General features: G+C 38.7%; 2 protein-coding genes across 2 annotated transcripts; one reads left to right on the plus strand and one right to left on the minus strand.

The window, feature by feature from the left end:
- Positions 1-7,556: 7,556 nt before the first annotated feature.
- Positions 7,557-14,951, plus strand: gtf3aa (general transcription factor IIIAa). The gene is made up of 9 exons (XM_084415187.1): positions 7,557-7,926; positions 8,181-8,281; positions 8,357-8,453; positions 9,557-9,645; positions 9,805-9,878; positions 10,519-10,599; positions 10,678-10,907; positions 14,058-14,105; positions 14,233-14,951. Exons 1-9 carry the CDS (start codon positions 7,804-7,806, stop codon positions 14,578-14,580), a joined length of 1,191 nt encoding a protein of 396 aa, XP_084271313.1. The 5' UTR covers positions 7,557-7,803; the 3' UTR covers positions 14,581-14,951.
- On the minus strand, positions 14,497-18,176 carry mtif3 (mitochondrial translational initiation factor 3). Its single transcript, XM_084415188.1, has 4 exons — positions 17,973-18,176; positions 16,714-17,189; positions 16,431-16,579; positions 14,497-14,933 (listed from the first exon to the last, which is right to left on the minus strand). The coding sequence occupies exons 2-4, from the start codon at positions 17,186-17,188 to the stop codon at positions 14,697-14,699; spliced, it is 861 nt and encodes a 286-aa protein (XP_084271314.1). The 5' UTR covers position 17,189; positions 17,973-18,176; the 3' UTR covers positions 14,497-14,696.
- Between the last annotated feature and the right edge of the window lie 999 nt (positions 18,177-19,175).

Below are 19,175 nucleotides of genomic sequence, written 5' to 3' on the forward strand. Positions count from 1 at the left end.
TGTTGTTTTCAAGTATTTGAAATTGTTTTTAGTAGAATTAAAAATCCATAGCCTCAAAAGCCTTTGCCCCTGTTTCCATATGGCTCAGAAAAGTTCCCATAGCGATCTCCCACTGGCCCTGCTTATTTGCGATCGTGGTTGAAGTGCAGCATGCTGCCATGCAAAGTTCATTAAATCACTGTTTTACCACTTAAGCTTAATCCCTATACCAATACAACAGTACAATCCAGAAAGACAAGAGAGAGACAGACAGAAGAAGAGAGCTTAAAGACTTGACGGATCAGATCTGACGTTTTGTTTTCCCACCGTTGCCAGGGAGTGCAAGGAATCTTGCCTCTGTGCACTTCTCTTGAAGAAAAACGTGGGGATGCGGGACATGTCCTCCCATCCGCCCCATGAAACGCCTTGTCAATCTAGGACTGTCCTTGATTGTGGCCATCTGCCAGTGAATTCAGCAGGGCATCGGTTTCATAGAGCACATCCTATTGTCCTGTTCTTGTATTAAGTTTGCATTAAGGTTGAACTCGGGTGCAGGAACAAATCACAGATAAAGCTAGTCCTATGTTTTTGGAAGCACTGCCCCCTCTCTATCCGATTCACACACAGCAGCTCCTACTGTAGGGGACGTCTTCACCAGCGGGGAGTCAGAGAGGGTCTCATGGAATGCCTGTCCTCTGTTTAGTTATGTTTTGTTCATACATTGACAATATGTAATGGCGCCTAACTGTGGGGAGATGGGGAGGGTGGGATGTTGCGAGATGGTGTTAAGAAAAGAAGAAAAAAGCAGTGGTACGTGCCAAGTGCCAATTGTCTCCTTGTAATAGGCATCAAAAGACCAACTTCTGTGTGTTACCATACAGGTGAACTCACTCCTGGGAAAGTAGGGTTTTTCTCAGCCTCCGCAGAGAGCCAGCGTCGCTCTTTTCTCTCTCAGCAGTAACGGGATTAGTCGTGCCATTGCTCTCCCGGCTTTCACGCCACTGTCTACTTCCCATCTTCCACTAATGTGATTATCCCAGCCCCTGTGGTCCAAGCAGAAGGACGAGGGACTCCTCTTCAGTTGCACATTCACGGTGCCTCACAGAACCCCCCCTCCAGTAACACCACCCAAATTCTCTAGTGGTGGTGGTGTTAATGATGGAGACCTGTTGGGCACAATTTAGATGCCATCTTAGTTAGAGGAAGACTAGGTAGCAAAAGACAAATATTGCATTATGCTTCCATGCCTTGAGAATCACTATATCTCAACAACTCTTACCCTTACTGTGCAGACCGAAGATTAATGCTGCGTTCCAGGCAGGTTTTTGAGCACGTAAATCACGACTTCAAACCACGACTCACGCCAAACTACTTGAGCGCAAGGAATTGTGGTAGCTAGATGTAAACAAACCAGCATGGCGGACCTTACGGGGCTTATGCGCATTTGTAATAATTTCTGTCGCCAAAGGTGCTTACTCCTTGTTTATTTATTATTATTATATTATTATTAATTTGACTGCAACGTTATATTGTCCTAAAGTGTATTCTCACCGTGTACCGCCTGCAGAAACACTGCATCCGTAGGGGCTGCCATTGTTGTTTTGTATGGTTTCGCGGGCTATGTGACGTCAGAGCTCGTAACTGGGAGTACATCGATCTAGTATGAGTTCACGGGTGGGAAGTCACGGGTTTGACTGCCGTTCCAGTGCACTTTCACGGGTATAAGGTTGGAAAAACACGGGTATAAGGTTGCCTGGAACGCACCATAATACATTACTAATGACCTCCTAATACCAACTATGTTATTTCACATCCATGTGCTTCATGTCAAATTAAAATAAATTCAAAATTATTGTCAGTGTGCAGAGTACAAGTACAGAGATATCAATATGTCTGAACAGTTGTGTACAAACACCTTGTTAAAATTTTTTTTTTACTTGTTTCATTTATTTTCTGTTTCACATAACACGTTTACATCTAGTACACAAGATTTTCAAGCATTTTTCAAGATTTTCAATCATGGCAACCTAGTTTTTGCATACTATGACAATGTTAATGTAGGCTATTTGGTATTTGAGGACTTTCTTCTGCTACGCTGCTGCTGCAGAGCAAGTATGGACTTGCTACTGCTAATATATACACGTACACGCTGATGTGAGCATGTAAGATATGCTGCTGCTGGATGAATAGGCATAAATCCCAGGTGACAGGTGGAGCTGGGGGAGGTGGAGGATTTCTAAGGACAGGACATCTGCAGGACCAGCTTATAGAGAACACTGAACCTGAATATTTAAATGTTGAGCAAGCAAGCTCATTGGCTGCAGAATCAGCAGAGGCCAATCAGCTTGGGGCTGTGTTGTAAGTTATGTAATTGCTAGCAGATTACTAGTAAAGGGCCTATCAGCTTGTTCCGTCAAGAGTTTCGTGACTGAACTAGATATTCACACAAATCACCCAGTTTAAACGTTTACAGTAGTGATGGGAAATTCAGATCATTTTACTGACTCTCTTGTTTGATCTTGTTCATCAAAATGAACGAATCTTTTTTCGAGTCATTTTGTTCATTTAAGGGGCTTTAAATGTTATACTTTTAACAGGCAAATTCCCCGAACACATTCACCTACGCAATCTTGATCATATTCTGAATTAAGAACTCATTATAATAGAGTCAAAAATAATTTACAGGGAACATAAATAATTACTTTACCTTATGAGTCTTTCGTTCATTTGTCACGTGACAGACGCAATGAACGGATCGTTCATGAACGACTCATCACTAGTTTACAGAGAAAGAGAGGACCAGCTCAGTGCATTGTACAGTCATTTGAACAATGATACAGACTTGCTTTCATGTTAGGGGGTGATATCTGAGGAATGGAGACTTCATCCTCAAACATCCTGAGGATTTTGGACATTCAGAAGAGTGAGCGCTGATAAGTTTGTCTCTGTAGAGACCACCCATGCAGTCGCCTGTGGCACTCCCTTATGCAAGACCTTTTAGGGGTGAATTGGGAACAGGGGTGTCCCCTGTTCCTGGAGATCTACCTTCCTGCAAAGTTCAGATCCAACCCTGATCCAACACACCTGTCTATAATTATCACATGCTCCTGAAGATCTCAATTAGCTGTTTCAGTTGTGTTTGATCAGAGTTGGAACTGAACTTTGCAGCAAGGTAGATCTCCAGGAACAGAACTGGGCAGACCTGCTCTAGAACACAGGTGGACGACAATGCAAAACTATGCATTCCTTCCAGTGTGCCTTCTCCATCTTGTCATCTGCGAGATTTAAAAGAGCAGGGACTCTGTCTGACTGGTGGGTCCAAAGTGGCCCTACTGGTGACTCAATGATCCATTTGAGTCACCAAAAAAAATCTGCTTATGACTTTATGACTCTCACTTGTGGGCTTTCTGTGCGAGGGCTTTCATTGGCTTCCAGTATGAATTAAACAGACATTACTTGAGAGCTGGGCTTGTCATGAATTTTTTTACTCATCAGCCACTGTGGCTAGTGGTTTTCCAAAGTTACTAGCTGCTCAAAATTTTCCCTGGCCACAATTTTGACATCGATACCATGGGGGAAAACTGCCATATAGATATTGTTTTGGCAGCAGGTATGTAAGGCTGCTGTCACTTTAAGACCTGATGCACGGATCCATTATACAGTTACACATGCGTTTTATTTCTCAACTGTTTACGTTCACTTAAAACATAACTGACTGAGTTTACGTGAATACTCACCAAGACCGGCATTTTGACATTATTTTGTGTGTATTCGACTGTTTAAAGGTCCCATTGCATGGATTATTTTATTATTTTAGAATGTTTCCTGGGGTGCCCTTATAATGTTAGTATGTTTTTTAGATCAAAAGATGTTATAATTTAGAAATAAAAGGCATATTTCCTAGCCTGATTTTAGCCTCTGATTTGAACGCTCTGTTTGAAGGGGCGTGTCTGCTGTGAGACTTCAGTGTAAACGCCCACTGCTGTGATTGGCTGACATGCTTGCATATGAAATATCTCGCATTACATGTGGAACTCTCTCGAAAACTTTTACTATTACACCTATTATACGTTTTTACTATTACAGCTCGGGATTAACGAATCGTGATAAGTTTAAGTATTTAGATCTATTCCCATCACATAAAAGGTTGCAGTGATGATTGAGCAGATGACAGCCTGTTGATCGCGTGAAGGAAGATCTTATCATTGCAACGCAGTTTCTACACTCTCATTAATGCTTTCACCAATGCAAACATGAGGTAAGTACAGTAAGAGCTTCGTTGTGCAGCGTAACAGCATCATTGATTTCATAACAAATTTTGGCAAGTGTCTAGATAAACTCGCGCTGTGTGATTGACAGCTTGGGCGATTGGAAAGGGATTGTTCTTTGCTCGCTTTCTGTATATATATTAATCACAGTTTAAGTAAGATTATTTTCATCCTACTAAGAGAAACGACGTGAAGTTGATCGTTTAGTCACTGGCTTGATGTACTGATGCATAAACAGTATTGAACGACTTTGAGAGAAAGATTATCTGTCTGAACTTGAACAATTACACATCAGAAATTCACATAACCCACTGGTTCTTCAGAGGCTCGGATGAAGGAACTAAAAAAATACTTTTGTGTTCATTTGTACATCCAAACACTGAGCAACTGCCATGCTTCGCTCGTTTGCAAGCCATGATGTCCAATATCACCAATATCGCGCTCGTGCAGCTCATTTTCTCATGGGCGGGCCAAATTCTCTTTGCGGGCAAAGAAGAGAAAGGGGAGGTAACCTTTCCCCTTATGACGACATAAGGGGAATATTTCTAGATTCGCCCGTCTGAGCTTTCATTTTCTCAAAAATACCCAGGGCTTGGCTTACACCCATCAAAACGTCTAGCCACTGGGGGACCATAGGCAGGCTAGGGGACCTCATATTAAGGTTAAAAAACCTCATAAAGTGAAATTTTCATGCAATGGGACCTTTAAAGGACAAGTTTGGTATTTTACACTTAAAGCCCTGTTTTCAGATCGTTTCTGATGAAATAGAACGGTTAAGATTGAAATTTGGACACATGCTGCTGGCCCGAGAATTTTCGGTTTCTGTGGTAGCACCCCCCCCACCTCCACAATGGCTGCATAGGTGCACTGGAACAATCCTTCCTAAAACGCATTAAACTTTCGTTTACAAAGACGTGAAACTCTTTGTTTCGAGATGTAAACTCGCAATTGTGAGATAAAAAGTCGCAATTATTATTATTTATTTATTATAATTATCAGTGGTGGAAACAAGCTTCCATAATAACCCCCCTTAGGGTAAACAGAACACAACCAATGAATGTATTGCAGATATCATTAATTCAATATTTTAATGTACAACATAATTAGATAATTTTGTCTGATTCAAAGGAGAATCAGAATGCCAAATCCTGACTGGACGAGAGGAGGAGCTGGGGATGGAGGAGGGTAATTAGCTCCTGAGAAACGCGATAGCTGTTGATAATACTGAAGGAGCTTATGTATGGATGATGTAATGGGCGTTGTACTCCTATAGGTAGACGTGGATCAGCTGAGAGTCAGCTGATGCGAGCTTGACTAACGTGACCTGCCAGAACTGATGCTATGTTTAATATCTGTCATACAGCACTATTATGGCTGCGGTGTGTCACGTGACAAGCATGTCGCGTCGCCATGAAAATAATAAGGTGATACGTTCTAAAATAACTGTCACATAAACTCACACTGGGGGATCAGCTGGAATATTTTAAACTTACGTGTGAAAGTGAAGGGTTAATTTAACAAACTTTCAGGGGGGATAAGAAACAAGAATCAAAAATCGAATAACTTCACTGAATTTTTATATGTGTGTTGGCCAGCCGGGCCTAAGCCTGAAATATGACATACAAAAATACATAGGCTATAGGTCCATATATATGTATGATGAATCATTAAAAGATCACAATCTCAGTTCAAATGCACACGCAAACTTATTCCTAAATTACAATGATTCTGCTTTGTCTAAACCTTTGAAATTATGAGCACACTGGAAACATGCTTTCGCACTGCCGCTGACCCAGAAAGAGCAGCGGTCATGTAAGCTATATGTTTGTAACAGCTTCACAAACAGTGTTTTCAACTGCACCATATTTCTATTTCTATGTTGCAAACATCAAATAATAACAAATGTATTGGAAGAAAATTTTATAGTTTGGATGTAAACACTGATGTTGCGGCAGCGATCAAATGAGTAAATTGCCTTTGAAACTAGTAGCCTAATGTTATGCTTCAAATAAAGATTGTTTCGATTGCATGGTTATGCCAGAAGGTGGCAGCCAGTGACAAAAATGTTAAATGTTTAAAATATTTTTAATCTATCATTGAATCATTCATTCAAGAGATTCCTATAAAAACTCTGGATGAAACAAGTCTTCAATTAAATATTTTTATTAGATTAATTTAAAACATTTTTGACATTTATAAATAGACTTGTTTATAACATTAAATAGACATTTAAAAAAATAAAAAATAAAAATAAAAAAAAACAGAGGAAGAAGTTATGTACATTAACAATGATTTGGGGCAATTACAATGCATTAAAATGCAGGAATCTGAAATGTTTTCCTTTCACATGTTTTCACATTTAAAAATGTGGTGCTTCTAGTCCAGTGTACAAAGTTATGCAAACCACTTTAGGTATGCCTATGGCAAGCCGTTTTAGCTTAAATTGTACCCATCGTTACTCGTCGTAATTGCATTTTTACTTGTAAGAATTAAATTTGAGAGCTCTACAATTCAATTCTTACTAGTAGCAATTACAATTAGGCTACGTTTACACGTGGATGGCTATTTTCATAAACGGACATTTCACCCCTCTTCGTTTTCAAAAATAACATCGTGCACACGAACCCGTGGATTAGCTGTCAAGAGCATGCCAAACCTGTAGGTGGCAGTGTAATGAGAAGCTCAAGCCCACGTTAGCCAATCAGAATCCCGAAAATAGTCACATTCTGTGACGTCGCTGCCTAAAACTCAGTTTTTCTCAGTTTACATGCAAACGTGCAAACGAAGTTTTCCAAAATCTCCACTCTGGCCGGAGTTTTTAGAAAGAATCGTTTTCAGAGGCGAATTCTCCGTTTGCGTGTAAACGAAGGGCACAAACAGAGGGAAATATCTCTGTTTTTCAAAATAGCCATGTACGTGTAAACAGGGCCTTAGAGAACTCTCTAATTCAATTATTACTAGTAAAAATTCCAATTAGAGAGCTCTACAAATTAATTTTTACTAGTCATATGTCTCCATTGACTTCCATTCATTTTTAATTACAGAAGCTCTCTAATTGAATTTTTACTAGTAAAAAAAAAACGAATCAAAGATATGTATAATTGCAGAGCTCTGTAATTGAATTAAAGAGCTCTGCAATTACATTCTTAGTAGTAACAATTGAAATAGAGAGCTCTCTAATTGTAATTTGTACTAGTAATAATTGAATAAGAGAGCTCTCTAATTGTAATTGCTACTAGTAAGAATTCAATTGTAGAGCTCTCTAATTGAATTCTTGCTAGTAAAAATGCAATTACGACGAGTAACGCTGGGTACAATTTAAGCTAAAAAGGCTTGCCATATATGCCTCTCTAGCACTAACCCCCTTCTTTTGGCACAAACCGCGGTCCATAATAGCAACCACTCGTGTTTTATGCACTGGACTGGTCTATGTTTTTTGGCCTCAATGGCGTTCCATACTGGGTGGATCGTCGTAGTGTTGACGTTCGTTGTGACGTCAGAAGTTTCGTTGACGATCAAAATGAAGGCGCACACATGGTAGCTCATAGCCGAAAAAATGACAACGCATGGAAATAATGTTCATCCCAGCGTAATATTTATTTGTTCCTTTCCTGACTGTAAAGCGTCATACAACAAAGTATGGAAGCTAGAAGCGCATCTCTGCAAACATACAGGGGAGGTAAGTAACCAACACGTGAGTGAGGATTGTGTGTTAAACCCATATTTAAATAAAACGGAAACGTGTATACATATAAGCATATAGTAAGTGTTTGCATGTGTAAGGCACATTCTGAAAGCTGTTTTCAGTTGAATTAATGTAAAGCCTATCAATTTAAACGATATGGCATTTGTCAAATGTTCAGTCGAAGTCGATTTGTCAGCACGACTCCATGCAGTTTAATGTGATTTTGAACTTTACATTTTCTTTCGCAGAGGCCTTTTAAGTGCGAATATAACGCCTGCAGCAAATCTTTCTGCACGAAATATCACCTGGCTCGTCACACGCTGACACATAGCGGAGACAGACCTTACATGTAAGTGACTTTTCTTTAGATTAAAGTTTAATAAGATGGCAAGCTGTCATTTACTCTTGCAGTGTCTGTTAACAGATGCACGGAGGACGGATGCAAAGAAGGATTCACCACAAACACCAACCTGAAGAAACACATTTCACGTATTCACAGACATGAGACAAAACAGTACATAGTAAGTAAAAGTAAACCTATGTAAGATAAAAAAAAAAAAAAAAAATTTAGTTTTGAATTTATGTTGTTGGCTTGAAATAACACATTTTAAATGTAACTCTGTGATGGCTATATTGAGTTATATTTAAACACTTTTGCTGGAAAACAGTGGCATACAATGCAAAACAATGCACAAATCTAAGATGTACTTAGTGTGAAGTAGTGACAGTTCTGGCCCCAGTCTCTCACACTTTTATTGAGCACTGCCATTTAAATATTATATCATTGTGTATAAATCATTCAGTAACATTATTTTATGATATTACCTTCACTGTAGTGTATCATGATACCACTAATGTTAAAGGGATAGTTCACCCAAAAATGAAAATTCTGTCATTAATTACTCGCCCTCATGTCGTTCCAAACCCGTAAGACTTTCGTTCATCTTCAGAACACAAATGAAGATCTTTTTGATGAAATCTGAGAGCTTTCTGTTCCTCCATTGACAGATATGCAACTACCACTTTGACGCTTCAGAAAGTTAATAAAGAGATCCTAAACTAATCCATATGAATTGAGCGGTTTAGTCCACATTTTCTGAAGAGACTCGATCGCTTTATATGATGAACAGATTAATTTAGGCTTTTATTCACATTTAAACATTGATCAGCACACATAGACCGAAGCTCAACCGAACCGGCTTGATGCGTGAGAACAAACCTCTTTGATTCTTGCTGAAGCTCAAATGTCATGTGTAACACAAGAATGAACCTCATTGGCTCTCGCAGGTCAAGCGAACATTTTTAAGCTTCCGTTTACCACAACTGATATATGAGTTGATGAAAGTTTATGTGAATAAAACCCTAAATTAAAATCTGTTAAAGTCATATAAAATCATACAAAGCGATCAAGTCTCAGAAAATTTGGGCTAAACCGCTCAATTCATATGGATTAGTTTTACGATCTGTTTATGAACTCTTTGAAGCGTCAACTTGGTAGTTGCGTAGCTGTCAATGGAGGGACAGAAATCTGTGTCCCGGAGATGAACGAAATGTTTATATTTGGGTGAACTAACCCTTTGTGCTTTGGGTAAATGTTATATATGTGAATCTGTGTTGTTTTTAGTGCACATTTGAAGGATGTGGCAAAGCATTCAAGAAGAATAACCAGCTGAAAACCCATGAGTGTACACACACACAGCTGCTACCGTTCTTGTAAGACTTTTTCCACTGGTTTGTCTTATGTCTCCTTGTTTTTTTTTTTTGTCATTAATTGAAGTCATTCTCAGTAAACTAACATAATATAAAACTTGAATTAGATCTGAGGTGTGTCTGACTGATGTTGTGTATATTCTTCATTGCTCTGATCATCAGGTGTTTGCATGAAGGCTGCGGGAGACGTTTTTCACAGCGTGGGAAACTGAAGCGCCATGAGAAGGTACACAATGGTATGTTCTCTGCTTGTTCTGTTGTTCATAAAGAAATAGTTCAGTGGTTAATGTATGTATGACTTTCTTTTTATTTGAACACAAGGTGAATTTTTGAAGAATACCCTGGCCTCTCCAGTAAACAATCGTAACATAGTCCACAAATCGTGTGATAGGTTATCCACTTTATTTGGCTGTATTTAACTTAAATGTGCGAGGCTTCCGGTGTCATTCACTTCCACTTATTTTAGTTCTACAAAGACTTTAAGACAGTTTGATATTGCAAACTGGACTGGTATTTATCATATTATTTGAATTTGATTATAGTTATCATAAACACACTGGTTTCATGGTTTTTATCACAAATAAGTTCACTATTTACTGGACTTTGTTAGTTATTCTTCTAGTTATTTATCTATTGTGGCTAAAGAATCGTAGATTCAGAGAAAATAGCTTATTTCTGCATTGCAAAATAAAGCGTTCAGTCTCCTGATCCCCAATAGACAGTAGCTTTATGAGATTAACAGGTCGAAACTCAAGTTTGATGCTGTTGTAACAAGTAAAAATCGTAGCATTTTTTAATCAAAACAAAGTAAAGGTGCTTTTTGTGGCTCTTTGGATGTGCATCACCCGACCTTTCATGTGTTAAATCCCGATCCAGGCTATTCTTGCACGGCTGCCGGCTGCTCATTTGTGGGAAAGAACTGGACAGAGATGACAAACCACAACAAAGTTCATATAGGTAAGCATAATAGCCTTACAATAGCATGCAACCTCATAGAAAGTTACAAAATATATAACATGGTGTGTGTGTGTTCAGTCCGGGTACAGTGTGATCAGTGTAAGAAAACATTCAGGGATAGCTGGTTCCTGAAGCAGCATCAGCATGTTCACTCGAAAGAGCGCCTGGTCTTCCACTGCCCCAGAGATGGATGTTCGCGCTCATACACCACTGCCTTCAACTTGCAGAGCCACATACTGTCCTTCCATGAAGAGCAGCGCTTCTTCAACTGCACTCACCCTGGCTGTGGCAAGTCCTTTTCCATGAAGGTAACGGTGCTTTCCTATCGTCTGCCTCACTAACTAAAATCCAAGGATTTGTTTCGCTTATGGAAATTAGGGCTGTTACTTTACGTTCGAAAATCGATTGCACAATCGATCGGACCAACCAACACAAGTTTCGAAAATGAAAATAGGGAATCGGTCTTCTCTCGGAGCGCGCCGTCTAGCTCGTCACGATACGTCACACAGCAACTCTGACAAACACACATAACAGCAAATTATACTTGCGCATAATGTGTCTCTTTTTACTACAAAACTGTGAATTCTGCTGGTATTCAGACAGTCTCATGCATACAGATACAGATTCGGGGTACAGTCTACAATCGCCTATGTAGGCGAAATTTGTTTGACATTTCTAATGGTGAACACAGCCATGTTGAAGCCTGCAGTGATGTTGTTCAGTGATGTCATGGCAGTCCACTCTGCTTATTGTTTTTCGAGAATGTTGCACTCCTGTTTGTCATTGTGCATGAAACTTCACGGCAATAAATCATCAGAAATATTGCTGACTTGTGCGCGACTCAAGCGCCCTCTTTACGTTCGTTCTAATGCCTGTTAGTTGTCCGTGGATTTGCCCATATTTGGCGTTTAAAATGGAAACGTCTTTAGACGTGGAAAACCGATTTTACAATCGATTCAATGAACACTTGTGTCTCAAAAATCGAACAGGATTTTTTCACAAAAGTATCAGCCCTAATGGAAATGCTAAGAGCTTGCAAATAAACTTCGTAACTTCGTAACTTGACAAGAGCTTGAATTGAACTTTATATGAAAACGTAATGTGATGCACTTACTGCCTCAGACCTCAGATGATGCAGTTGTAATGATGGACAAAACACAAATCTCCGACATTTGCTGGTAAAAAAAAAACTCGGTACCTCCATTTTAGCTTGATTTTGGTACAAAGTTAATAGTATAGTGACACATGCAAGTGTCTGACCATACATAAAGACACAATACTTTGACAACATAAAAAAAAAAAATAATAATCTTTTCATTTCCTGAATAGTAGTGGTAATTATCCTCAGTACTAACTAATTTCCGCTGGTTTCAAAATGTACACCACGCTGGATATTACTTGCCATTCGTTTTTTAAAAACTCCTGAGATCCAAAGCTAATTTACTGGCAAATTTAAATATTCAACAGAACAAAAAAAATAATGTTAAAGGAGAACTCCGGTCAATTTTAACATTGAGCTCATTTTTTTATACATTTGGAGTGCTGTCAGTACAGAGAACAACGACAAAATTCGGTGTTGCCTACACTTGTTATCCTCGTTTTAAAATTTGCACCCTGTTGACTTCAATGGGGCAAATTTTAAACCTGCTTTTAGCCTCTTAACATCCTTGATGTGTCATTACAAGTGCACAGGTCATGTGAGTGATTCCTTCGGAGTGAACGCGGGTGAATCTGACTGCAGTAGATGTGAAAGAAATATATAAAAAATGATGTTTATTCAGCCAGCGCACATACCTGTATTTACATCCTGTTTTCGGTCGAAGTCCACAGTAGTCGATTGTCGAGTTCACGCGCATAGGTTTAGTACCTATGATCACACGCGTGAACTCGACAATCGACTACTCTGGACGTTTACCCCCGGTTTCACAGACCGGGCTTAAGCCTAGTCCCAGACTAAAATGCATGTTTGAGCTGTTTTAACTGAAAGCAACTTGCACTGATATATCTTAAAATATGTCAGTTCCATTGTTTTGTCTCAAGATGCACACAAGTAATATTTTTTTCTCAGGCACGTTTATAAAAGCTGCTTAAATGTCCTAATTGAACTAAGGCCTAATCTAAGCCCTGTCTGTGATACCGGGCCATGGGGTGGTTTCCCGGATGGAGTTTAAGCCTTGTCCTATATTAAAATGGCCTTTTAAACCGAACAGAAATTTTCTTTCTCTGTCATGGTTTTAAATAGTCATAGACTTGGTATAGTCCAGTAGACTGGGTAAACCCAGGCAGATCTGCTGGCGATTTGATTTCGCCCTGCAGCTCAGGCTGGAAACCTGTACATTTTTTCTATCCTGCTTCCGTTACAAATTTGCGGGGACCAATCACAAACTGGCTTATCCACCTGGCGCGCTATTGGCGGGTTTAATCCAATCCAATTCCTTTTATCCTCTCGACGATGCTCAATGGCTTCTTTAGTTTAGCAAACAAATCGCTCGAGTGGGTGTAAATACCACTCACTTTCATGTTTTATTTTGCACAACCTGCAAAAATCGCTGGATGCCATCGCTGCTTCTGCAAAACCGCTGATCAATGCTCCAAACATTTGTTGACAAGTTTCCTGGCTGGAGTTTTCGCTGCAGATCGTTGGTCTGATTGGTTGAAGGACTATCCAATTGCGTACAGAGTCATTCGAACTATGCCCGTTGATCACGTCTCTTGTGCAGTAGAAAATACAGAGCAGACTCCCCAGACTAATGTTCAATCTTAAAAGATTGAGCTTGGTCTGGTGAAAAGACAGACTAATAGTCCAGAGTCTAATAAGATGATTTCCTGGAGGAAGACTAGAGCTACTCAAGAACCAAATTTAGGCTTAAACTAAACCTACCAGGAGGCAGTGTTTCTTGAGTACTCATTCAAACAACCATTTTTTTTGTCCTTGCATTGCAATCAAGCAGAGATGACGATCCAAAATGTGTGTGTGTGCGGCACTTCATTCACGATAGAGGCGGGTGGAGTTATGAGGTTTGACCAGCAGTTTGAGGATCCGATGGAGTTACAAGGTTTAGTCACTAGCTCTTTTTAATGCATTTTTATTGGTTAAATATTTGCAAAACCCACAGATAGACATAAAGTGTGTACCAAAAATGTACCAAAAGTCCATTCGCACGACAGTGATATTACAGTTGAATGAGGCGAGTCATTTCAGGGCAGCCTTTCTCAGCCATGTCAAGACGTGTCTGGCTTCACTGCATGTTATGAAGTGCATTAAAGACTGTTGCTAATTTTGTCTTCTCATATTTCTTAATACTTCCTAATTTAATCATATTAAATTAGTAAGATGGGCAATTTCAGTTGTCTTATTTGTGGACATCTGGGATGTAAAATATTCAGGATTTGTGATTAAATCAGTGTACCGTAAGAACGTTCTTAAAATATGGCTAATTTATTTATTTTTGCCACAGCAAAGTTTACAGCGCCACGGTGTGGTTCATGATCCTGAAAAGAAACAGGTAACTACTTATTGATCTCATGAAACTGACATTTTTGTTATGACTTGGTCTTTAGGTTGTAACTGAGTGGTTGATATTTAGGGAAGCAAAATGTGTTGATGATAACTGCCCTCTTTGTCTCTTTCAGCTGAAGCCTCGTCCAAAACGTTCCCTGGCATCCCGTTTGAGTGGTCACAAACCCAAAAAGAAACGTCAAGCAAAAACTTCAAACTCAGATGAATCTTCAGTGCCACACATTAGCCAGTCCGAGTCAACTACAAATCCTCAATTAAGAGATCAGCTGCAATCATTCAGCTCTCAAAGTTTTACAATCCTAAAAGCAGACATCCCAGAAACCTGCTCTCAGAGTTTAAAAAGTTCTGATTTAGAGACCATTAAATCTGAGAGTGTTGTCAGCCAATCAAAATCCATTTATTCTGAGTTCAACAACACTGCAAATCCGGTGGTCCACCTTTTAGAACCCCTCTTACTGTAGAGTCCAATGGTCAGAAGTCAATTTCACCCCACAGCACAATTTCTAAAGCAATTTTTTTTTAATTGGAGGCTTGCTCCAAAGTAAATATACTTTTGCATTGAAAGTTGCATGGATTTTTACTGTTGCTTCAAGTCTTTTGGCTCCTCTGTAGAGGAGGTACCAGGAGATGTTGGGGTCTCAAAGTCAGGTTTTAAATTCTTGTTCAAAGTCTCTGCTTCCTTTTTCTGCAATTCTTTAGCAGAAGCAAGCCGAAGGACACACATGGCAGCACGACCCCCACGAACCACGGAGGGTTTTGATACAAAGCCAATGGGCACTGATATCCTCTCCACCATCTGAGTTAAGACTTTATCCTGTTTAGAAAAAGAAAATACAACTGAGGAAAATCCTGAAATCTAGGTACCAGTGAATTGTACCCGTCTTCATTTTCAAAGCATTTTAGTAAAAGCAAATGTAACTTGTTTTGTTGCTTGTTCATTTAAATGTATACAATGCATTTATGTATAAATAAACTAATCGTGTAAACTTGGATCACCGTTTCAAATCCCAATATTTCCAGTATTTAAGCTCTGGCTGTGGCAAGGAATGTTCCAGGGTCAATACAAGCTCTATTGACAACATCTGTGATGTGTGAAGCAAGCAAAAATCATGCAATTACAATGGAATTATATGGAGCAAGACAATGTAGTGGAACAAACTACATACAAAAACACATTTCTAACTATAACTCAAATTTATGCAATACCACTTACATCGATATACAGTATTTTGATACGAGCGCATCTGAAAAATAGCGGAAAGTGCATAATGCAATTTGCCCTAAACGTGACATGCTTTATATTAAAAGGCTTAAAATTAACTCATAAGATATAGTTAACATGTATAGTTTAGCACGGTTTGCCCTGTCAGATGCTCTGACAGATACTTGTGTGTTTAATGACAGTGCAATAGAATAGGAGCACCATAAATCTGACTAAAATATTTATTGTTGGACATGAAACGTGCCATATATAGAATTTAAAACCTACAAGTAAGTGTATAAAAACAGTATATATAAAGTAACTATTGTATTGGGGTAATCGAATGTAGGCTAATAGCCTTTCATTCTTAAGCTCAGGTGAGTGAATGTTCTTACCAGGTAACATTTAGTCTGCTTTTTGTTTTAATTTATTTTCATTTTAATTTATTTTCATTTCTAATTTTTACTTCTGCTTAACTTAAATTTTAGGGTACGTTTACACAACAACGATGTACTAAAACCGGAAGGGAAAGATCTGAAATAAAAAAAAATTAAATACTGAATTGTTTCTTTAACCAAATAGGGAAAAAAATAAAAGTAGAAAGTAGTAACGCCCAGCCCTACAGCATGCTAGTATAACTAAATAATTAACTATAAGTAACTAGTGTTCAGAATGGTAGCCTCACAGCTCAAATAACTCACATTTTTGTATATAAGATTCAATATAACTTTCCAGGACCTTCAGCCTTTCTGTTATTCTGTAGTGGAACAAGATGCCAAAACCTAGTATATAGTTGCTGGCTCTTATAAATTGCTCACACTGGTCCTTATTTGTTAGTCAGTTTGGATAAAAGCATCTGCTAAATGTAAATATAATAACCAGTCCGGTAAACTTAATCCCATAGACATCCATCATAAGCATATTACTGTTATTACTATATTTACAAGCTCAGGTAAAATACTAATCATAAAGCTTGTTCTGAACCTGGAACATTTCTTTAACTCAAAACTGTGAACATTATTCACTTTAAACAACACAGGCACAGAAATGAAATGTGCATTCAAACAACGCACTGAATTACTAATCAAACAAGTTATTTTGTTTACATACCAGTGGTGAGCCACTGTCAGCTCTTGCTTTGATAGTGAGTCTGACGTGGTTCTTCTTTTCCAGCCAGCTGACAACCTGCCGCAGTTTAGTGTCTAAATCATGAAGGGAAATATCTGAGGAGAAACTGAGCTCCTTTGATTGGACGGGCCCTGCATGTAAACCAAAACAGTGTACGGTTAGGTTTAACACGAAATGCAAACACTATGCAGATGACTCTGGATCTCACAGAAGTACGATTACAATAAAGCAGCTTTAATATGTGCATTTCCTGAATGAAACGCACCTTTCTTGGCTTTCTGTGCGTCTCTAAGTTTCATCTGCTCTTCGTGGATCTGTTTCCCTTTCATCAGTCTGTATAATGGAGGATCACAATTGTCATTTATGGCAACAAGCTTCAGCCCTGTTTGGTCCATCAGTCGTATCACTTCGGCACGGTGCATTGTACCCAATTCCTCACCATCCTCACCCAGTAACTGTATATGGCGCAGGCCAATCTTCCTACCCACGCTGCCAAAAGTGACTCGTGCTTTCGGGTCCAGCTTTTTAGTCTCCTTCTGGATATCTGTCATGTCTTTGCCCCCACTCTCTGTGTCTGTGGAGAAGGACATGCTTAGCCAGGCTGGGACAATATGGCAACACCATGCCGGCCTGAGGGTTGATGGTTTGGTTGCCAGTGGTAAGTTGACCAGGCTGATGGGTCGACGAGGACTGCGGCTCAGGGCCTGACTCAAAACAAACCTCAGGAAACCCAGAGACATCCTAGAAGACAAGGTCATGGATGTTACACAGACGTGTCTGAGTCTGTAATGATGATGTTTAGACGTACAACTAACATAACAATACTTTGCATACCCATGATTATAATGTTAATCATTCATTCATTAACCATTTCATTCATATCCGACTCTTGGTGATTCTATGGACGAGAGACTGTCTGTGAATTTTTTGGCGATGATTTTTCCGGAGTTTTCTCCATGTCTTTCCCAAACCCTCCCCATTACATGGCTTGGGACAGACACACACAAACTTGTTTTTATATCTTTACGTGGACTCTCGATAGACGTAATGGTTTTTATATTGTACAAATTCTATCCCCCTACGCTAACCCAATCATTACAGAAAACATTCTGCTTTTTTTTTACATTTTTAAAAAACATCACTTAAAATAATTTATAAGCTGTTTTCCTCATGGGGCCTGACCAAATGGCCCCACAATGTCAAAATGTACACATTTTACTATTTTTGAGAGGACATTTGGACCTCTCAGTGTAGGTTAAACAAGAACACACACATGCACACCTACAGTACATACAATTTAGCAATAATGTCAATATATGCCATTTAATAACAGCAAATGAGATGTGAACAAAATTGGTGAAACGAAACAAACACTTATTCAATATACACGATATATAAAACATACAACATTGACTCAAAACGGACAAAAAAGAAGCAGAGGTTGTTCCTCCGTTTTTAAGGTTTTTGACAGATTTCTTCCGAACTTCGACAAACACCAAACTGACCGAAGCTAACGTTACTTACACTAGAGTGACACGGAACCGACGTCGAGTACAAAGTGGATCAGTATCAGTCAGGTAAAGATTTCAAGACAGACATCTGTGTCATAAACACAAAATAAATACAACTAGAAAGCCAGGTGACTGACTTTCCTAACTGAGAAATGAATCTTGGCGCACACATGTGACGTCACGCAAAGGCGCCGCTGTTTTTTTATTTTTTATTATTGAACAAAAATCACAGGGGATACGCACTTAAGCAAAAAGTGCGTATCCCCCACAAAAAAGCACTTAAGAAAACAGCAATAGAAACTTACGTTAGAGGCAATAAATTACATTTTCAAGCCAGATACAGTAAACAGAGATAGTCTTCTAAAAAGCAATTCACAAAACATCTAAAGCAACAGAAATTAAACATTTAGTAAATTAATACAAATAAATATAAATAAATGACATAGAAATCAGGAAATCAGGAGGTGTGCCGGTGCTGTTGTGTAAAGTGCTTTACGGGTCTTCTGAGGGGAAAGAGTCCAGCATTACTTAATAGAAAAATGTGCTTTCTCAGTTCCTTTTGAAGATATAAAATATGGCACGAATAAAGATGAAACTCCACTACATTTCCCGATTAAGAAAGAAAAGTTGTTTAATTTGTTTTAAGGGTCATTCCTGGTATTCGGTGCGTTTTGGCCATCATCAAATGTAGAAAATCTTTCTGTGTAGTCATGATAGGATGATGTAAATTAAAACATTCTGGTCAAGCTTGGGTAAATAAATGTAACCATTTATTAAACAAAATAAATGCAAAGGAAGATCAAAAATGTCCACCCTGTTAGGGACAGATACAAATGCCTAAAAGTCCTTTTTGCTTACTTTTTAAAGTACTACATTATTAATACTAGTACTAGTACATTTTCATGAGGTGTTTCAAAATGCTGTCAAATATTTCAAAGTATTATTTTTTAATCAACTTCAATATGTTTAGAGTTCAAATGGTGTTATTTATGACTAATACAGGTTTAAAATTGATATTGTTCAACATTTTAAGGCAGTGAGATCATGATCTTTACTGGGGAGACAAAAGGCACCGAGTCCCAGGAATGACCCTTAAAATATAGATGAATATAACAAATAATACATTGGTTTATAAAATGAGATGCCGCATTATTTTTCACTTTTTTATTCTATTTAAAAAAAAATGCTTTGTTGCATTATTGTACATGTGTTGTGC

Source organism: Rutilus rutilus, assembly GCF_951802725.1.
Source record: "Rutilus rutilus genome assembly, chromosome: 7".
Lineage (NCBI taxonomy): Eukaryota > Metazoa > Chordata > Actinopteri > Cypriniformes > Leuciscidae > Rutilus > Rutilus rutilus.

Coding starts and splice junctions, on each gene's coding strand:
- gtf3aa (XM_084415187.1), top strand. CDS start 7,804: ATGACAACGCATGGAAATAATGTTCATCCCAGCGTAATATTTATTTGT. Junction 7,927..8,180: donor TCTGCAAACATACAGGGGAG/GTAAGTAACCAA, acceptor TTTCTTTCGCAG/AGGCCTTTTAAGTGCGAATA. Junction 8,454..9,556: donor ATGAGACAAAACAGTACATA/GTAAGTAAAAGT, acceptor TGTTGTTTTTAG/TGCACATTTGAAGGATGTGG.
- mtif3 (XM_084415188.1), bottom strand. CDS start 17,188: ATGTCTCTGGGTTTCCTGAGGTTTGTTTTGAGTCAGGCCCTGAGCCGC. Junction 16,580..16,713: donor CGCACAGAAAGCCAAGAAAG/GTGCGTTTCATT, acceptor GTTTACATGCAG/GGCCCGTCCAATCAAAGGAG. Junction 14,934..16,430: donor CTGACAGTGGCTCACCACTG/GTATGTAAACAA, acceptor TTTTCTAAACAG/GATAAAGTCTTAACTCAGAT.